General features: G+C 41.5%; 1 protein-coding gene across 2 annotated transcripts in view; it reads right to left on the reverse strand.

Moving 5' to 3' along the window:
- FAM193A (family with sequence similarity 193 member A) overlaps window positions 1–14,195 on the reverse strand; it is a 69,402-nt gene that overhangs the window by 18,789 nt on the left and 36,418 nt on the right. The window contains exons 6-12 of one of the 2 annotated variants that reach the window (XM_054172169.1): window positions 13,862–14,096; window positions 11,343–11,467; window positions 8,406–8,550; window positions 2,973–3,050; window positions 1,345–1,457; window positions 944–1,186; window positions 83–236 (exon numbers count right to left, since the gene is read on the reverse strand). In XM_054172169.1, the coding sequence (XP_054028144.1) occupies window positions 83–236; window positions 944–1,186; window positions 1,345–1,457; window positions 2,973–3,050; window positions 8,406–8,550; window positions 11,343–11,467; window positions 13,862–14,096 (1,093 nt within the window). The remainder of the gene's footprint in view (window positions 1–82; window positions 237–943; window positions 1,187–1,344; window positions 1,458–2,972; window positions 3,051–8,405; window positions 8,551–11,342; window positions 11,468–13,861; window positions 14,097–14,195) is intronic. The other variant, XM_054172172.1, reaches the window with a different exon arrangement.

Consider the following 14,195-nt stretch of genomic DNA (forward strand, 5'->3'; position numbering starts at 1 on the left):
ACCATGGGGCTGAAAGTTAAGCCTCTCTCCAAGCCAGCACATCCAACTGCCAGAAAGCATCAGGACACTGGGAATGCTGTACCTCATCTTTCAATGCCATGTTTTCACCTCCGCCGTTTAGCTCGCTGTGGATTCCATTCATGTTGGCTACAACCTCTGCATCATCGTAATTATTCAGTGGGTAGATATCAGCAAACTTTGCTGATAACGGTGCAACATCTTCATCATCACTACCGCTGAGGGGAGAAGCGGCTCAGATAAATCACAGTGCTCAGTAATCTCAGCAAAGGCAGGTAGAACACCAAAATAAAATAAAGCTGAGGGCATCCCTTGCATAAATGTTCTCATCAGGAAGCAGAAGATTGTCTTCTGAGTTGTCTAATTGCACTGATTGTATCCAGCAACTCAAAACAAGCAATCTGATTTATAACCCCACTGACCAGAGCAGATGCATGCCTGGATTGGAAACAAAATTCCCTGCTGTTCCTGTGAAATATTTTCCCACCACTGTTTCTGACCAAGTATCTATGTAGAGAATGGTTGGGCTTAATCTGAAAGGTCTTTTCCAACCAAAATGATTCCATGGAATCAATGATGACAGAACATGGATGACCTTAAATTCGATGAACAAAAAGCCTTATGCAAATGACTCCTTTCAAGGAAAAGAGTGATGTGGGAAAACTTAAAATTCAATTCTTCCCATACATTAAATATCAACCCAGTAACAGTAAGTAGGGAACACTGAACATGGGAGAAACTCCTAAATTCCTCAATAGCAATGAGTTCTTTTAGGAACTGGATCACTGGAGTAGTTAGAATGGTGCTGGATTCAGACCACAGGTTTTCTGAAGCAAAACTGGCAACGCCTCATGAGTCAACCAGTGCAAGTTCCCTGCTTCAGTTCCATTCGCTACAAAACGTTAGCAGAGCAAAAAGAACTTACAAAGTTGGTGCAGAACCGTTATCTGCCAGGATCAGCCTGGGATGTTGCTGAATTGTAATAGGTGAGCTGGATCCCGATCCTGAGCTTGCAGAAGACATGCTGGGAGGGCGGATCTCCGAGAGATAATCCGGAGCGGAATCGATTTGCAGCGGTAACTGGTTAATGTGGATATCGTCCGTTATAGGAGAGTCCATGATGCCACACGTTAAAATGTGTGAGAGACTGCAGTCATCACAAGTACATCTGTTCAGGAATTAAGATTCCAGATTTTTTTTTAGGAGCTTCTTTAAGTAGCATTTGTTTAAAGCAACCCCACTCTTTGTTCCAATAATGTATTTCCTTTCTCCTCGCACAAGAAACCAATGGTTTATTATGATTTCATAGGAAAAACATTGGCTCACCTTCTTCTATAATTACAGTTGGGACAGTCAGGCATGCTCAAACGTGATGACAGCATGTGTCTCATTGTGTCTGTGAAGTTGTTCTCCCCAGCTAGTGCTTTCTTGTTATTAAGCTGAAGTAAATTATAAAGGCAGTGTTTTAGTAGTGCAAGGCTTTCCATTGACAATTTAATGGCAGATCATGATTAACAAATTACATCATCAAAAAGGGTTCTGGGGACAAAGTATTTTAAAAGAAGAATAGTTCAGAATAGTTTCATGAAGGTGTTGGTTTGATTATGAGGGAAAAGGAAGTCAAAGTTACAAGCAATAAACATTTGGCACTGAAACTGTTCAAAGAAAGTGTGTTTCTATGAAATAGTGAAGTGGCCAAGTCCATCTCCTTGATCTCTGCTGATGCACTCTCAGCTTGAGCACTTCTTGTTTCAAGGATGCTGCTGACAAATGGAAAGAGAATGCTAACTCACCCTTAGCTTGCAAAAAAGAATTAGCACTAAGTCTGTAACCATGATGGCTACAGGATTCAAGGATTAAAGTAGCTGCCAAAACCAAGACCTGACATTAGTGAAAAAATACAATCCAAATAACCTCCCACCTAGCAGAGACTTAATCCCAAAAGCACCTAATTTCATTAAATACCTACAAACCTCAGGTTAAACAAGGATGTGCCCAAGCTTCAACTTCTCTCGATGCCCAGGCCTGAGCCTTACCTAAGCAGCCAGGGGCTTACAGCTCACTTAAGACCAATTAGGATCAAGTAAAAAGAGGATTCTTCCTCAAGTCCTCTAAGGAGCCCTGTATACCAGATGTTCTAAAGACATGGTTAACACAGGCTTATGTTCCTTATATGCAAAAGTACTTACTGGTGACTGCTTTGAGACATTACCAATTTCAGCTTATGTCTATTAAAACGTGCTGTCCTACTCTGACCCACAAGTAGCATTTCTCTTTGCAGAGTGGTACAGGAACAGAGGTTCCCCATCCAGTCTTAACTCCAGCCTAGTCAAACTGTTCTCATATGGAGACCATGATACATACCCGAACACTCCCAGGCTACAGAAAGCCAGTACCATGTCTTAAACCACAGTTTTCTAATAAGATAGGATCTGGCTACATCTCAAAAAAGGCAGCTAGTTCTTTCAGTTCAGCTTTCTCCCCACAAAACAGATGTAGGAGCCATCTCTGGAGTCATAACAGATGCAATCATCTGCCCTGCTACTGCAGCTCACACTCCTCAGCTCTGCACACAGCAGGGAGTTTGTTAAACTCTTGAACACAACGCTCCCCAAGGCAGCTCCACACTCAATGTATTGGCTGTTTTGGATCCCACTCTAAGGCATCAAAAATTCCCCTTTTACTACATCAAGAATTTTAACAGCTGGTATTGAACCCTGAAACTACAGTTATGGTGCTTATGTTTTTACCTTCTAGTAACTGCAAGGTCAGACTGCAACATATTCTTCTGGGATGCTGTTTTTCTGTGTTTTACCTGACCAAATGTCATGCCTGGTGTAGTTGCAGAATTAGATTGCATGGAACTAGCAGAATATACTGTACTCAGGTGTTTGCATCTTCCAACTAGACATCAATCATCATAAAATGGTAGAGAAATAGAAATCAAATCCTACCTGCTCTTCAATAAAACGTCTCTGTTTAAAAAACTCCCAGTCTTCCTTTAGCATGCGTTGCTTTGTTTTCATTGCCATCTACAACAGAATTTGAGGAGAACTCATTGATTTTAGTCAGAGAACCTATGCTGGGGTTATAGTTGGTCTGTCAGTTTCATTCAACTTAGCTTGTCAGTGCTCTTAAATCCTTAATCAACAGGAAAAGTGGTTTATTTATTAATCATTTGAGTCATTTAAACATCAGACTTCCCATTTGCTGGCAATATTTTTCAGTCAGATTTTCCCTGCTGGTTTTCCTTACGTTCATATTTCTTCCCACTAAATATTTTCATTGCATTTTCAATGAGACAGTATAAGCATTAAACCCTCAACATCCCAGATTCCCCCCAAATCCATAAAAATCTAGATACACAGGACTTTTGGCAAGGCCTCAAGAAAGGAGCAAGTGCGAGCTCTGAAGTATCACATGTGGAAGTAACCACCCAGTCAAAGAGTCAAAAAAGTTGGGACTAGTGACCTAGACTAACACTATTTACTGTTTCATGCTCATGATGTAGCTAAGGGTGGAAAAATATTTTAGCATTACTCATCCCTGAACCACATCACCAGAAATGCACAGAACCTCGAACTTTCTCCTGACAAATGGTATTTTCTTCTGATTTACTGAATATACTCCCTCAGAAAGTGAAAGCTTCCAGGAATTTTAACACAGCAAAAGGCAAGAAAAAAAGCTTCTCCTGCTGTACCTCACATTCAGAAAGCATTACTTCATCAGTCAGGAAAACCAGCTATTTAGGTTATCTTTTACAGTGCTTTGATTTACCTAGTTAATGTAAAATCTACCAGCTTATAGATGATAACAAATTGCTTCAAAAAGCTATGTTGAAGAGCCAAAGTCCTGTAGGTTATACCACTAGATCTCTTTTGTCCTTCAAAAACATGCCTCCAGAAATTCATAGCTGATTAAACGTTTAAAATGTCACTATCACCCTAAGTGTATTATTGCTATTAACATTATTTACCTTGGGGAAAAAGAACTCCTAAGCTGGGGGTTTGAAAGTGGTCAAGTTTCACCGAATGAATTTCTAACTGCTACTGTGGATTTTGGTTTCCCTTGATCCAGAGAGGTTATATTAACACGAATAAACAAATAAATCAGTCAGTTCATCAGGTATAAATGTGGGGGTTTTTTGAAAGAACAGCATACATGAAATATTCTTGAACCACTGGTCCCATTTCTTCGACACTCCAAGGTACTGCAGACCCTGCAGCCAAGAACATTGGAAATCTCATCCTGGCTGTTCTATCAGCTTCTGGGAAGCCTGGAGCTATATTTAAACACAGCAACACTCTCTGCTTTAGGTGCCCTGCCACCTAGCTGACTCCTCACCAAAGACAGGCACCTGCATTCACTGTAGTTGCAAGAGAAGACTTGAATGCCAAAGAAGAGTTTTTCAAACAGCCAGTGCATTAACTGGGAGCTGCCTACTCAAGCCTGCCAAGAAGCTGTCAAAGAGAACAGCATGGTTTAAGTCTTGGTACACTTGAGTATTAATGGGGCTGAAGCTAAAGCTTTCCTACTTCCAACCTTGCAGTCTTTCCAATAGCCCATGTCTGCAAGTATCCTATTAATTCTGTAAGTAATAGGAAATCTCTTCCCTCCTCTTTCTTTTCCCCAAAGAATATTTATTCCAGCAGAGCAAAGCAGCTGCAATCCAAACCACATGATTCATGCCCAAGAATTCTGCTAGAGAGTGGGAGAGAAATTCAGCTGCCATCAGAAGGAATAATTTACATTTCAGCCTTACACATCTGCAGCGAGCACACTACCACTGCTGCACCATGGAGGAGAGAGGTCCACTGCCACTCACCTCACTCCTGCCTTTTTACCTCAGATGAAAAAGTATTTGAGATTCATCAGACAAGACATTGTAAAGTGAGACAGGAGTGAGACAAGCAGGGGAACAAGAATTTCTTTATTCTGAACTAAATGTAATCATGAACCAAAGCCAGCAGTTTGCTCAGCACAGACACATACTACTAGGTCACTTGTGAGAACTCTGATGGTCCTATATGCATCACAGGGTGCTTCTTGCTTCCAAATTCTCAACTCTGTATCAAGTGTAGTAGCATATTTGAGCATCCCAAATTCCATCTGTGAACCTAATCTATTTTCCTTGACTGTTTCACTCGGAATAATTTATCACAAACTCTCAGCACTCAATTCAATTACTTCTGTGTCTTACACAGCCACCATAAAGACAAACAAAACCTGCCTGTACAAAACTATGTTTTCCTATTAAGCTGTCCAGAACTCTTAAAAATACAATAAAACAACAACAGCAAAAGAACCCACACAGGGATGTGGAGAAATAAAAAGCTTTCCCTGGGCTCTTCTGGAGATAGGTAAAGGCATTCCTGCATTCTTTTCTTCTGTGGGAGCAGGCTTTCAGAAAGAGGAGACACCTTCACATGAAGTACCTACAACTGTCTAGTCATTACTTCTATCTGGGTCATTTCCATATTTGAGATCTCCTGCCTTAGGTGCAGTGTAAATTTGGTAAGAAAAACAGAATCTGGAGGTACAGGCTGTATACATTTAACTTTCATCTAGGCCATATACCCTCAACATTTTGCTCAGGGTTTAATCCATGATGAAAGCAAGTGCTGTTATGAATGAACCTTTATTCTCTCCTTGATTACATCATACACACAGGGTATAGCAGTGCATTAATCACTGAATGGCTCAGGTTGGAAGGGATCTCAGAGCTCCAACCTCCCCACCATGGGCAGGGACACCTCTAAACTAGACGCGGCTGCTCAAGGCCTCATCCAACCTGGCCTTCAACACCCCCAGGGAGGAGGCAGCCACAGCCTCCCAAGTCTTACCGTCCTTGTACTGAAGAACTTTTTCCTAAGATCCAGTCTAACCCTGCTCTCCCACAGCTTCAAACCATTCCCCCTTGTCCTGTTGCTAGACACCCTTATGAGAAGTCCCTCTGCAGCGTTCCTGAAGGATCCCTTCAGGTATTGGAAGGCAGTTCTAATGTCCCCCTGGAGTCTTCTCTTCAGGCTGAACAACCCCAGCTCCTTCAGTCTGTCCTCCGATCATCTTTGTGGCCCTCCTCTGGACTCCCAAGAACTCTGTGCCCTTCTTATGATGGGGACACCAGAACCAGATGCAGTATTCAAGGTGGGGGTCTCACAAGAGCCAAGGGGAAGAATCACATTAAGTCACATGTCTGTCCATGACAGCTTTGTTACAGAGCCACAGAGAGAATAAAAGTGTACTTGCACTGCTTGCAAAAGCTATTCCCTTGTTCCCCCAAGAACAAGTAACAGAACATACTGTAGTGGCAGGGACATTCATTATCTCTGCTGATTGCCTGTCTAAAATTTTGGGTACAGTTCCACAGCACAGAAATGAAGACCGTGCTTAAGTTTACCCTTGTGAGGTCTGCCTTCCAACCTTTGATACACCAGCAATAAAACCTCACAGATTTGTCAAGCCAAGAGGCAGCAAATAATGAACATGCACTCAGTGTTAAGACCACAGTTTCCATAGTAGCCAGCCTTCCTGATTTCACCTTGTTGACAGAAATACCACTGAAAATTCAGGTAAGATGATCATCCTGCTGTTGTGGTTTTCATCAGAGTATAACCACAGGCTATCACCAGCACAGGGTTTAAGGTGCAATTCTATTTTTTCTACATCTAAACAACAGAATAAATATCACTATCTCCTTGAACATTTGATGGTTTAAGTTTTAGGATTGTTTTCCCTATACATCCCCTTTGCATTTTTTGGTCACTAGAAAATAAGCTGATATTGTTTCCCCAAAAGGGAGAAGTGGTTCAGTTTATCTCAGGATACAGGCTTCACTGAGCAGATAAAAAAAGCTCCAAGACACTACTGGCAGCAGCTACATGGTCACCCAATACAGAGAAACAGAAAAATCAGCTGAGTTGATTCTGAAGCAGTGCAGATCAACCAGTCAGAAGCCTGATATAAATATGGCACCAGAAATTCCATCTTCTGGAAAAAGGAAGTGAATGGGAAGTAAAATGGGCTTCCTTTCTTACTGGAGGAGCACTACCAGACAGCCACGACACCCTAACACCGTAAGGAAAGTGACTTCCAGTAGCACAAGACATGAGATGATGAAATTTTACTGAGCTGCAATGAAATATTCAGGTGCAAAAAAGCAGTCAGTCAAGAAAAAAAGCAAGCTTTGTAACTGATAGCTCACAGATGCAGACCCCAAATATAGAACAATCTCTAAAAATAAAATTAGTCATGTCCTGTCTCCATCTTGAAAGCAGTTAAATTAATGGTAAAGGTTCACTTAAATCTTCATCACAAAGAAAAGCTTCTGAAGGACATTTGCAGTGTACTGATATACTTTATGTATAGTCATAACACAGCATTATTAAATCTCAGATTGGATCTCCAGACCCTAAAGCTCATAAAAATTCAAAATACAGAAGAAGTTCTACAAAATTCTCTCTCTCCAGTTATTTCAGGACATTCTTTCTTCTAGAATACTAAAGATTGAAGTAAACAGTAATCAAATCATTACCCTGAGGTGTTTAAAAAAGAATATATTGAAGTTCTTGGAACATGAGACAAAAGCACATGAGCAGTTCTGTTAGAGTATAAACAGCCATTTGCAAAATAAAGAGCTATTTTTCTGAAAGTGAAGCTCTTGACAATGTAGGAGTCAGCACAACAATGTGGTTGTTCTCTGAAATACAGCACCAACTCAGAAGGAAGCAGCCAGCAGAACATACACTTAATTAAAAAAGGATAACTTCAGAGCTCTCAAATATTAATGTAGTGAGACTCTGGTGTTCTGATTTGGACAGCTGTACAAAGGTCATCATCACACTACGCAACCCTCAGTAGTTTTTAAATGCAACCACTTCCCTCTGGGTTTCATTTAGTGCAATTATTACTTAGGGGTTTATGTAGAGGAGGTTGTTTGGGTTCTCTATGCTTGGGTTGGGGTTGGCTTTGTTTGGGCTTTTCTGCTTGGTTGTTTTGTTGTTGTTTGGGGTTTTGGGTTGTTTTTTCATTTGTTTGCCTGCCTTTTGGGTTTTTTCCCTAGGAACATCAACCAAAGTGTGTTTCAGATTACTGTGCTATGGGTAATTTATGTTTAAATCATTCAAAAACATTTAAAGACCATCTCTACACAACGACACAACCACCTGCTTCAACAGCTTGAAGGTGTTTCTGTGCCATCACCATTATATATTGGTACCTCAGAGCTCTCTTCTCTTCTGAAAGACTGACATCAAAACCAAAAAGTTACATTCTGTTGCTTCTAAGCTCTGGATAAAAATACTGAAGAAACTCCCCACTGGAGATACGGACCTGCAATGGGCTGCTCCCTACATAACCCATCTTGAGTCTGTTGACATGATTCTTACCTGTTCATCAACATAATCATCTATTCTTTTCTGGCATTCAAGCCATGCTTCAGCAACTTGACCCATTTCCTGTTCCAGTTGATGATACCTTTGCAGCAAGGTACTGTACATATCTTCACTACAGGAATCGTGTGCTGTTCCGAGCCTGAAAGTTCAAACAGCACTCATTACAGAAAACATCAAGCTTCTCAATTCTGCCAGCCAATAAAGTGTTGCTAGAGTGAAATTATTGATACACCTAGGCCCACAGAGCTGCTTATATCCCAAATTTGAGTATTTTTAGTCATTTTTCAAATATGTCCAACAACTGCTAGTTCCAATGTTCTGCAACCAACAGAAAGAAAAACGTGGGAAGTGCAACATTTCTAGAGCTTCTTCCCCACAAGCAGCCAGATGTCAGACCTCCTGAGCTATATTTATTGGAGTTTTGTTTGATATACTTAACCTTCCAAATTCTATGAGCTACATTGACTGTTTACTGAGGAGCTATGTAGTGAAAAAAATGAAGCCAGAAGCTTGTTAACCAGGACTCTCGTGATCAGTGCTAAAAAGGTTACCAGAGAAGTTGGAGTTCCATCTGGGAAAAGTGCTGGCAAAAGTGCTGCAGACTGAAGCAAGTGAGATTAATTTGGTTACATACAGACATCTGCCATCATTTGAGCAGCATCAAATTCAAACCATGGTTATGCCATTCATTGAGAGCTGTCTGTGAGGAGCCCCAGACACAGAACATAGATTTACTTCCCTTTTCCTATTACATTTTTGTACAGCAAATTGCTTTGAAGATCTCTTAGAGCACATCCTCACAGTGATTCTTAACAAGCAAACCTCTGAAATCTTGACTTTAGAAATCAGTGAAAAGACAAATTTCTATTCTGTAACATGCTTTTAAAGCACACTGAATTGTCATGACCTGTAAACTGACATCAATAAACAGAAGCTCTGCAACATTTCTCCTACTCAGTTAACAGGAAACTGGGTGGCAGTTAATCAGGCACAGAGGTTATGTGATGAGTCAAAACCAGTACATAAACCAAAACTGAAGCATCTCCAAACTTGATATTTAGCAGCCCAGCTCCAGCATTTCAGGCAGGGTTTGCTACAGATTTCCTTTGCAACAGGATGCTAACCTGACCTAAGAACCACAGTGTCCTGCCTGCCAAAGAAGTCAGCCTTCAATTTTCATGTAGTAATTAAGTATAATGAAGTGCTGAGCAGAAGCATGAAGTTCCAGTTCCAGCTGTTAGCATGACTTTGTCAATAAACTCCAGTTCTGTTTATTTTGTTGGCTTTGTCGAGAAGCTGCAACACAACCACTTCAGAAGGGTTCACAAGCAATTCTCCATGTTACAAGCTTGGCTGCTTAATCGAGTACAAAAAGCAGTTTAAAGGGATATGGTGACTTAAGGATACAACACTTCCTTCCCAGGAATGACAGATGATGTACTTAAGGACATGGTTTAGTGGTGATCTGGCAGTGCTGGGTCAACAGTTGGACTTGATCTTAAAGATCTCTTGCAGCCAAAACCAGTTCTATTATTCTATGACTCTGAGATAACTGAGGGATACAAACTGGGAAGTCAAATCAGTGGAAAATGTGATTGAACAACATGCTCCTGAACAGAGCAACAGAATCACCTGTCTAAAGAAGAAGGAGAAAAAGAACAACTAAAGGCTTTCAAGGCTTTCAGTACCAACCCAGTTTCATGTAAACCAATTAGAAAAGTTATTCTCAGGGAGCTCAGACTTCTTGCTGAGCATGGTGACAATTAAGCTCTCTTCCTTTCCTTGCTTTCCTTTCTAGTATCTACCAGGAAAAGAACAACTCATCAGAAATTTCTTTATTCACTGTAAGCAGCATCTCCTGTGACAGGCATTATCAAACAGCTTTTATACTCTGGAAAAACACCCAGCACAACCCCTTTAAAACACACATACACAGAGCATGGATGTCTCTATAGCAGAAATGAGACACTGAAGTCAGTGTGAACCATCCATGACTGTACTTCAAAAATATTTGGACTTAGGATAAAAAAAAACACCAACCTTTTTTATGAATTAATACCTCTTCCCTAAAACACTCAAAACACTCTGGAAACATATAAACTACAACCAGAGCACCCTTGCAAACAATATACATCCTAAAGCCCCAGGAAACACAAGATACTATCAAACAACCCCAGGGAACTGGGGTTGTTTAGTCTGGAGAAGAGGAAGCTGAGGGGCTCTCATTGCTCTCTAACTCCCTGAAAGGAGGTTGGAGACAGGTAGGGGTTGGCCTCTTCTCCCTAGTTTGAAGTGACAAAACAAAAGGAAATGGCCTCAACTTGCAACAGGGGAGGTTTAGATTAAATGTTAGGACAATTTCTTTACTGAAGGCATTGGAAAAGGCTGCCCAGGGAGGTGGTGGAGTCACAATCCTTGGAGGTGTTCAAAAAAAGAGAGAAGCACTTTGGGATACAGTTTAATGGTGGCATCAGGTTGATGGTTGGGCTCCACCTTAGAGGTCTTCTCCACCCAAAACAATTCTATGATGCTATCAGGCATACAAGCATCTGCTTTCTCCAACGAAAAGATAGCTTCAAACTCCAAATCAAGTGATTTGTGCAGTGTGGGAAGCATGAAGGCACTGAGGCTTTAATTCCTTTGTAGCGCTATAAAGGCAGTAGCAATGTGTGATAACAAGCAAAGAGTCACACTGTCATTGTCACAGAATGCTGTCATTTTACTAGGTAACTAAGAAGCAGCAAATTAGAGTGGAAATTCTTCCGACAAGCAAGTTATGACAGCAGCCTGCCTAATCAACAATGCTGTTTAAGACAAAGCCACATGGATTTTTACCTATTGCAGTGCAGAAGCAGCAGAATTGAGGTTTTCTAGTTGCAACCCTGGGCTTTCATTTTTCCTTCAAATTACAAGAGAAAGGTTAAACTCTACCTTAGCTGTGACACCAATGTTGGCAAGCTATTCTGTAGGAGTGGCTCAGAAAACACCAGATTTTCAAACAGATGCTTATTGTGCAGTTCCCATGTCACCTGAAATTTCTTCAGATGCTCGTTTTCCTGTAATGAAAACCAACAAGAAGTAAGGCAGAGCTTGAAAAAACAACAACAACAAATTCCAAGGCAAGAATTTCATTTCAGAATCTAGTTTCCAATCTACAGGCTGGATTATCCAAGATCAGCTTTTATCCAGTTTTGTTATCCAGAAACTCAGAATTTAAGTAATTGTTCAGTGACTTCAATAATTATAACTTCACTCTTGGTTGTTTCACATTGTGATGGATGTGCTTTGAGCAAACCAACATGTGCACAGTAATCCATCCCTTGGTCAGCTGATAAAAACTTCAAAGTTGCCTTGGAAAAAAAAAAAATCAACCTGAAGAGCAATCTTCTCTCAAGTACCTTGTTAGAGACTTGGTAACTATTAAAATCAGGCAATAAACTGCAGATGGCAGTGACCTCATACCATATAAAAGTGATCAGCAGTAAATAGCATGGAGAACAGAAAAGCATCAGATATGCTCACATTTAATAGAAACAACTTCCTGCTTTGCAAATTCAATTTCACTAAGAGCCCTACCTCAGTAAGGGCACTTTGCTTCCCTTCCGCTTCATATCCTGCTTATCTGTGGCTATCAGTCCTGTTACTTCCTAGTCTTTTTCTCTCTTTATATATCTAGACAGTCACTTCCATTAGTGACTACCTAGACAGTCACTAACTGGCAACAACCCCCAAATTTACCAGTTTAGCCACTTTTTTTTTCTCTCCTCTCTTCCATAAACTTTACACAAGGGAAGCAATGCCCAGGATAAAGACTTTAACAAAAGATGTACAGGAAACAACAAAACAAAATTAATAACCTTCTCAGTCCTTAAATAGAATTACAGAACCTGTTTACTGTATTACTGACTCATGATGGACAGTTAAGAAGAGATTTGGGTTTTTTTAAGGCCATTGAACAATAAATAGATAATGGTGTGGTTTAGAAGGGACCTTAAAGATCATCTAGTTCCACCTTCCTTGCCATGGGCAGGGACACTTTCTACCTGACAATATAATCCCAAGTCTAATGTCACCACTGCTTGACCAAACAAGCATTTAAGGAAGTCAGAACTTAAGAAATAACTAATGCAGCAGATGAACTCTGAGACAAGAGAACATCTTGTCTCAGAACATCTTGCCCATTGGAATGGGCTGCCTGAGGAGGTGGTGGAGTCACCATCCCTGGAGGTGTTGAGGAAGAAACTTGATAGGGTGCTTGGCTGCATGGTTTAGTTGATTAGGTGGTGTTGGATGATGGGTTGGATGAGATGATCTTGAAGGTCTCTTCCTACCTGGTTTATTCTATTCTAGCATATCAAGTAAAAAAATTCTTGCTTGGAAGAGAAAAACATTGAAACAATACAAGTTAGTGCTACACATCAAAGTTTGTGTCCATTAAACATGGTTCTCAAGAGACCACTGAAGATCAGAGAAGCATTTCACACATTCTCAAAGGCACGATCTAAAGTTGTGTAGATCTGCTTAAAGATTACTGACAGAATAGGAGCCACACACAGCATCCCACCTTTTTTTTTCTGCCACAAAAGAAAGACAGCTTCAGCAATTCATGTAAGAGATGCCTCATCTACATTTCTGAAGAATTACATCTGCATTTTCAGACTCTGCCTCTTCCCAAGCATGCGCGCACACCAAGTTTTACAGCTCTGATGGCATTACTCACACATTTATAGAACGGTCACATTAGGAAAGGGCCTTCAAGATCATCCACTTCCTACTCCCTGCAATGGGCAGGGACACCTTCCACTAGACCAGCTTGCTCAAGGCCCCATCCAGCCTGGCCTTGAACACCTCCAGGGAGGGGGCCTTCACAACCTCCCTGGACAACCTGTTCCAGTGTCTTACCACCCTCACTGTTAAGAACTTCTTTCTAATCTCCACTCTCAATCTCTCCTCTTCCAGCTCAAAACCATTGCCCCATGTCCTATTGCTACAAGTCCTTGCAAAAAGTCCCTCCCCAGAATTCTTGTCAGGTACTGGAAGGCAGTTCTACGATCTCCCTGGGGCCTTCTCTTCTCCAGGCTGAAGAGGCCCAACTCTCAGCCTGTCCCCATAGGGAAGGTTCTCCATCCCTCTGACCACCTCTGTGGTACCCCTCTGGACCTGCTCCAGGAGCTCCGTGTCCCTCCCCACTGGATGTAGTGCTGCAGGTGGAGTGGCTGCAGAGCAAAGGGGCAGAAACCTCTCCCTGTCCTGCTGCTCTCACTGCTTTGGATGTGGCCAGGCACATGGTTGGCTTCTGGGCTGCAAATGTGCATCGCTGGCTCCTGGTGAGCTTTTGATCAGCTGACACCCCCAAGCCCTGCTCCTCAAGACAGCTTTCAAGCCACTCCTCGCCCAGCCCGGGTTTGTGCTAGCAAGAAGCAGCCTAGTGTCGTTCTTTTCAGTCTTACCAGAGTAACTAGAAAGGCGCTGATTGTACATGCTGCCTGGCAGAGTGCACTGTACTCTTCCAGTAGGAGTGAGATGAACTGGTGTGCCTGTGGCGGCCCTTGTATTGCTAGCGTTGATGCAACCTTGGATCCCAGCGACAGGTGCCTCAGCAGCCGAACCTTCATCTCCAGCACGTACTCTCTAGCCTGCTGTTCCAACCGTTGGTAAAGCTGATATGGGTCTCTTTCACAGAGCCTGGAGTTTAGAACATTTTAGTTTATTTTCTGGTCACAAAACAAGTGAAAACTGTTGATGACATACATTTTATTCCTTAAAGAGATTTACCAGTTATCA

This window comes from Dryobates pubescens, chromosome 23, assembly GCF_014839835.1.
Source record: "Dryobates pubescens isolate bDryPub1 chromosome 23, bDryPub1.pri, whole genome shotgun sequence".
NCBI classification, from domain to species: domain Eukaryota; kingdom Metazoa; phylum Chordata; class Aves; order Piciformes; family Picidae; genus Dryobates; species Dryobates pubescens.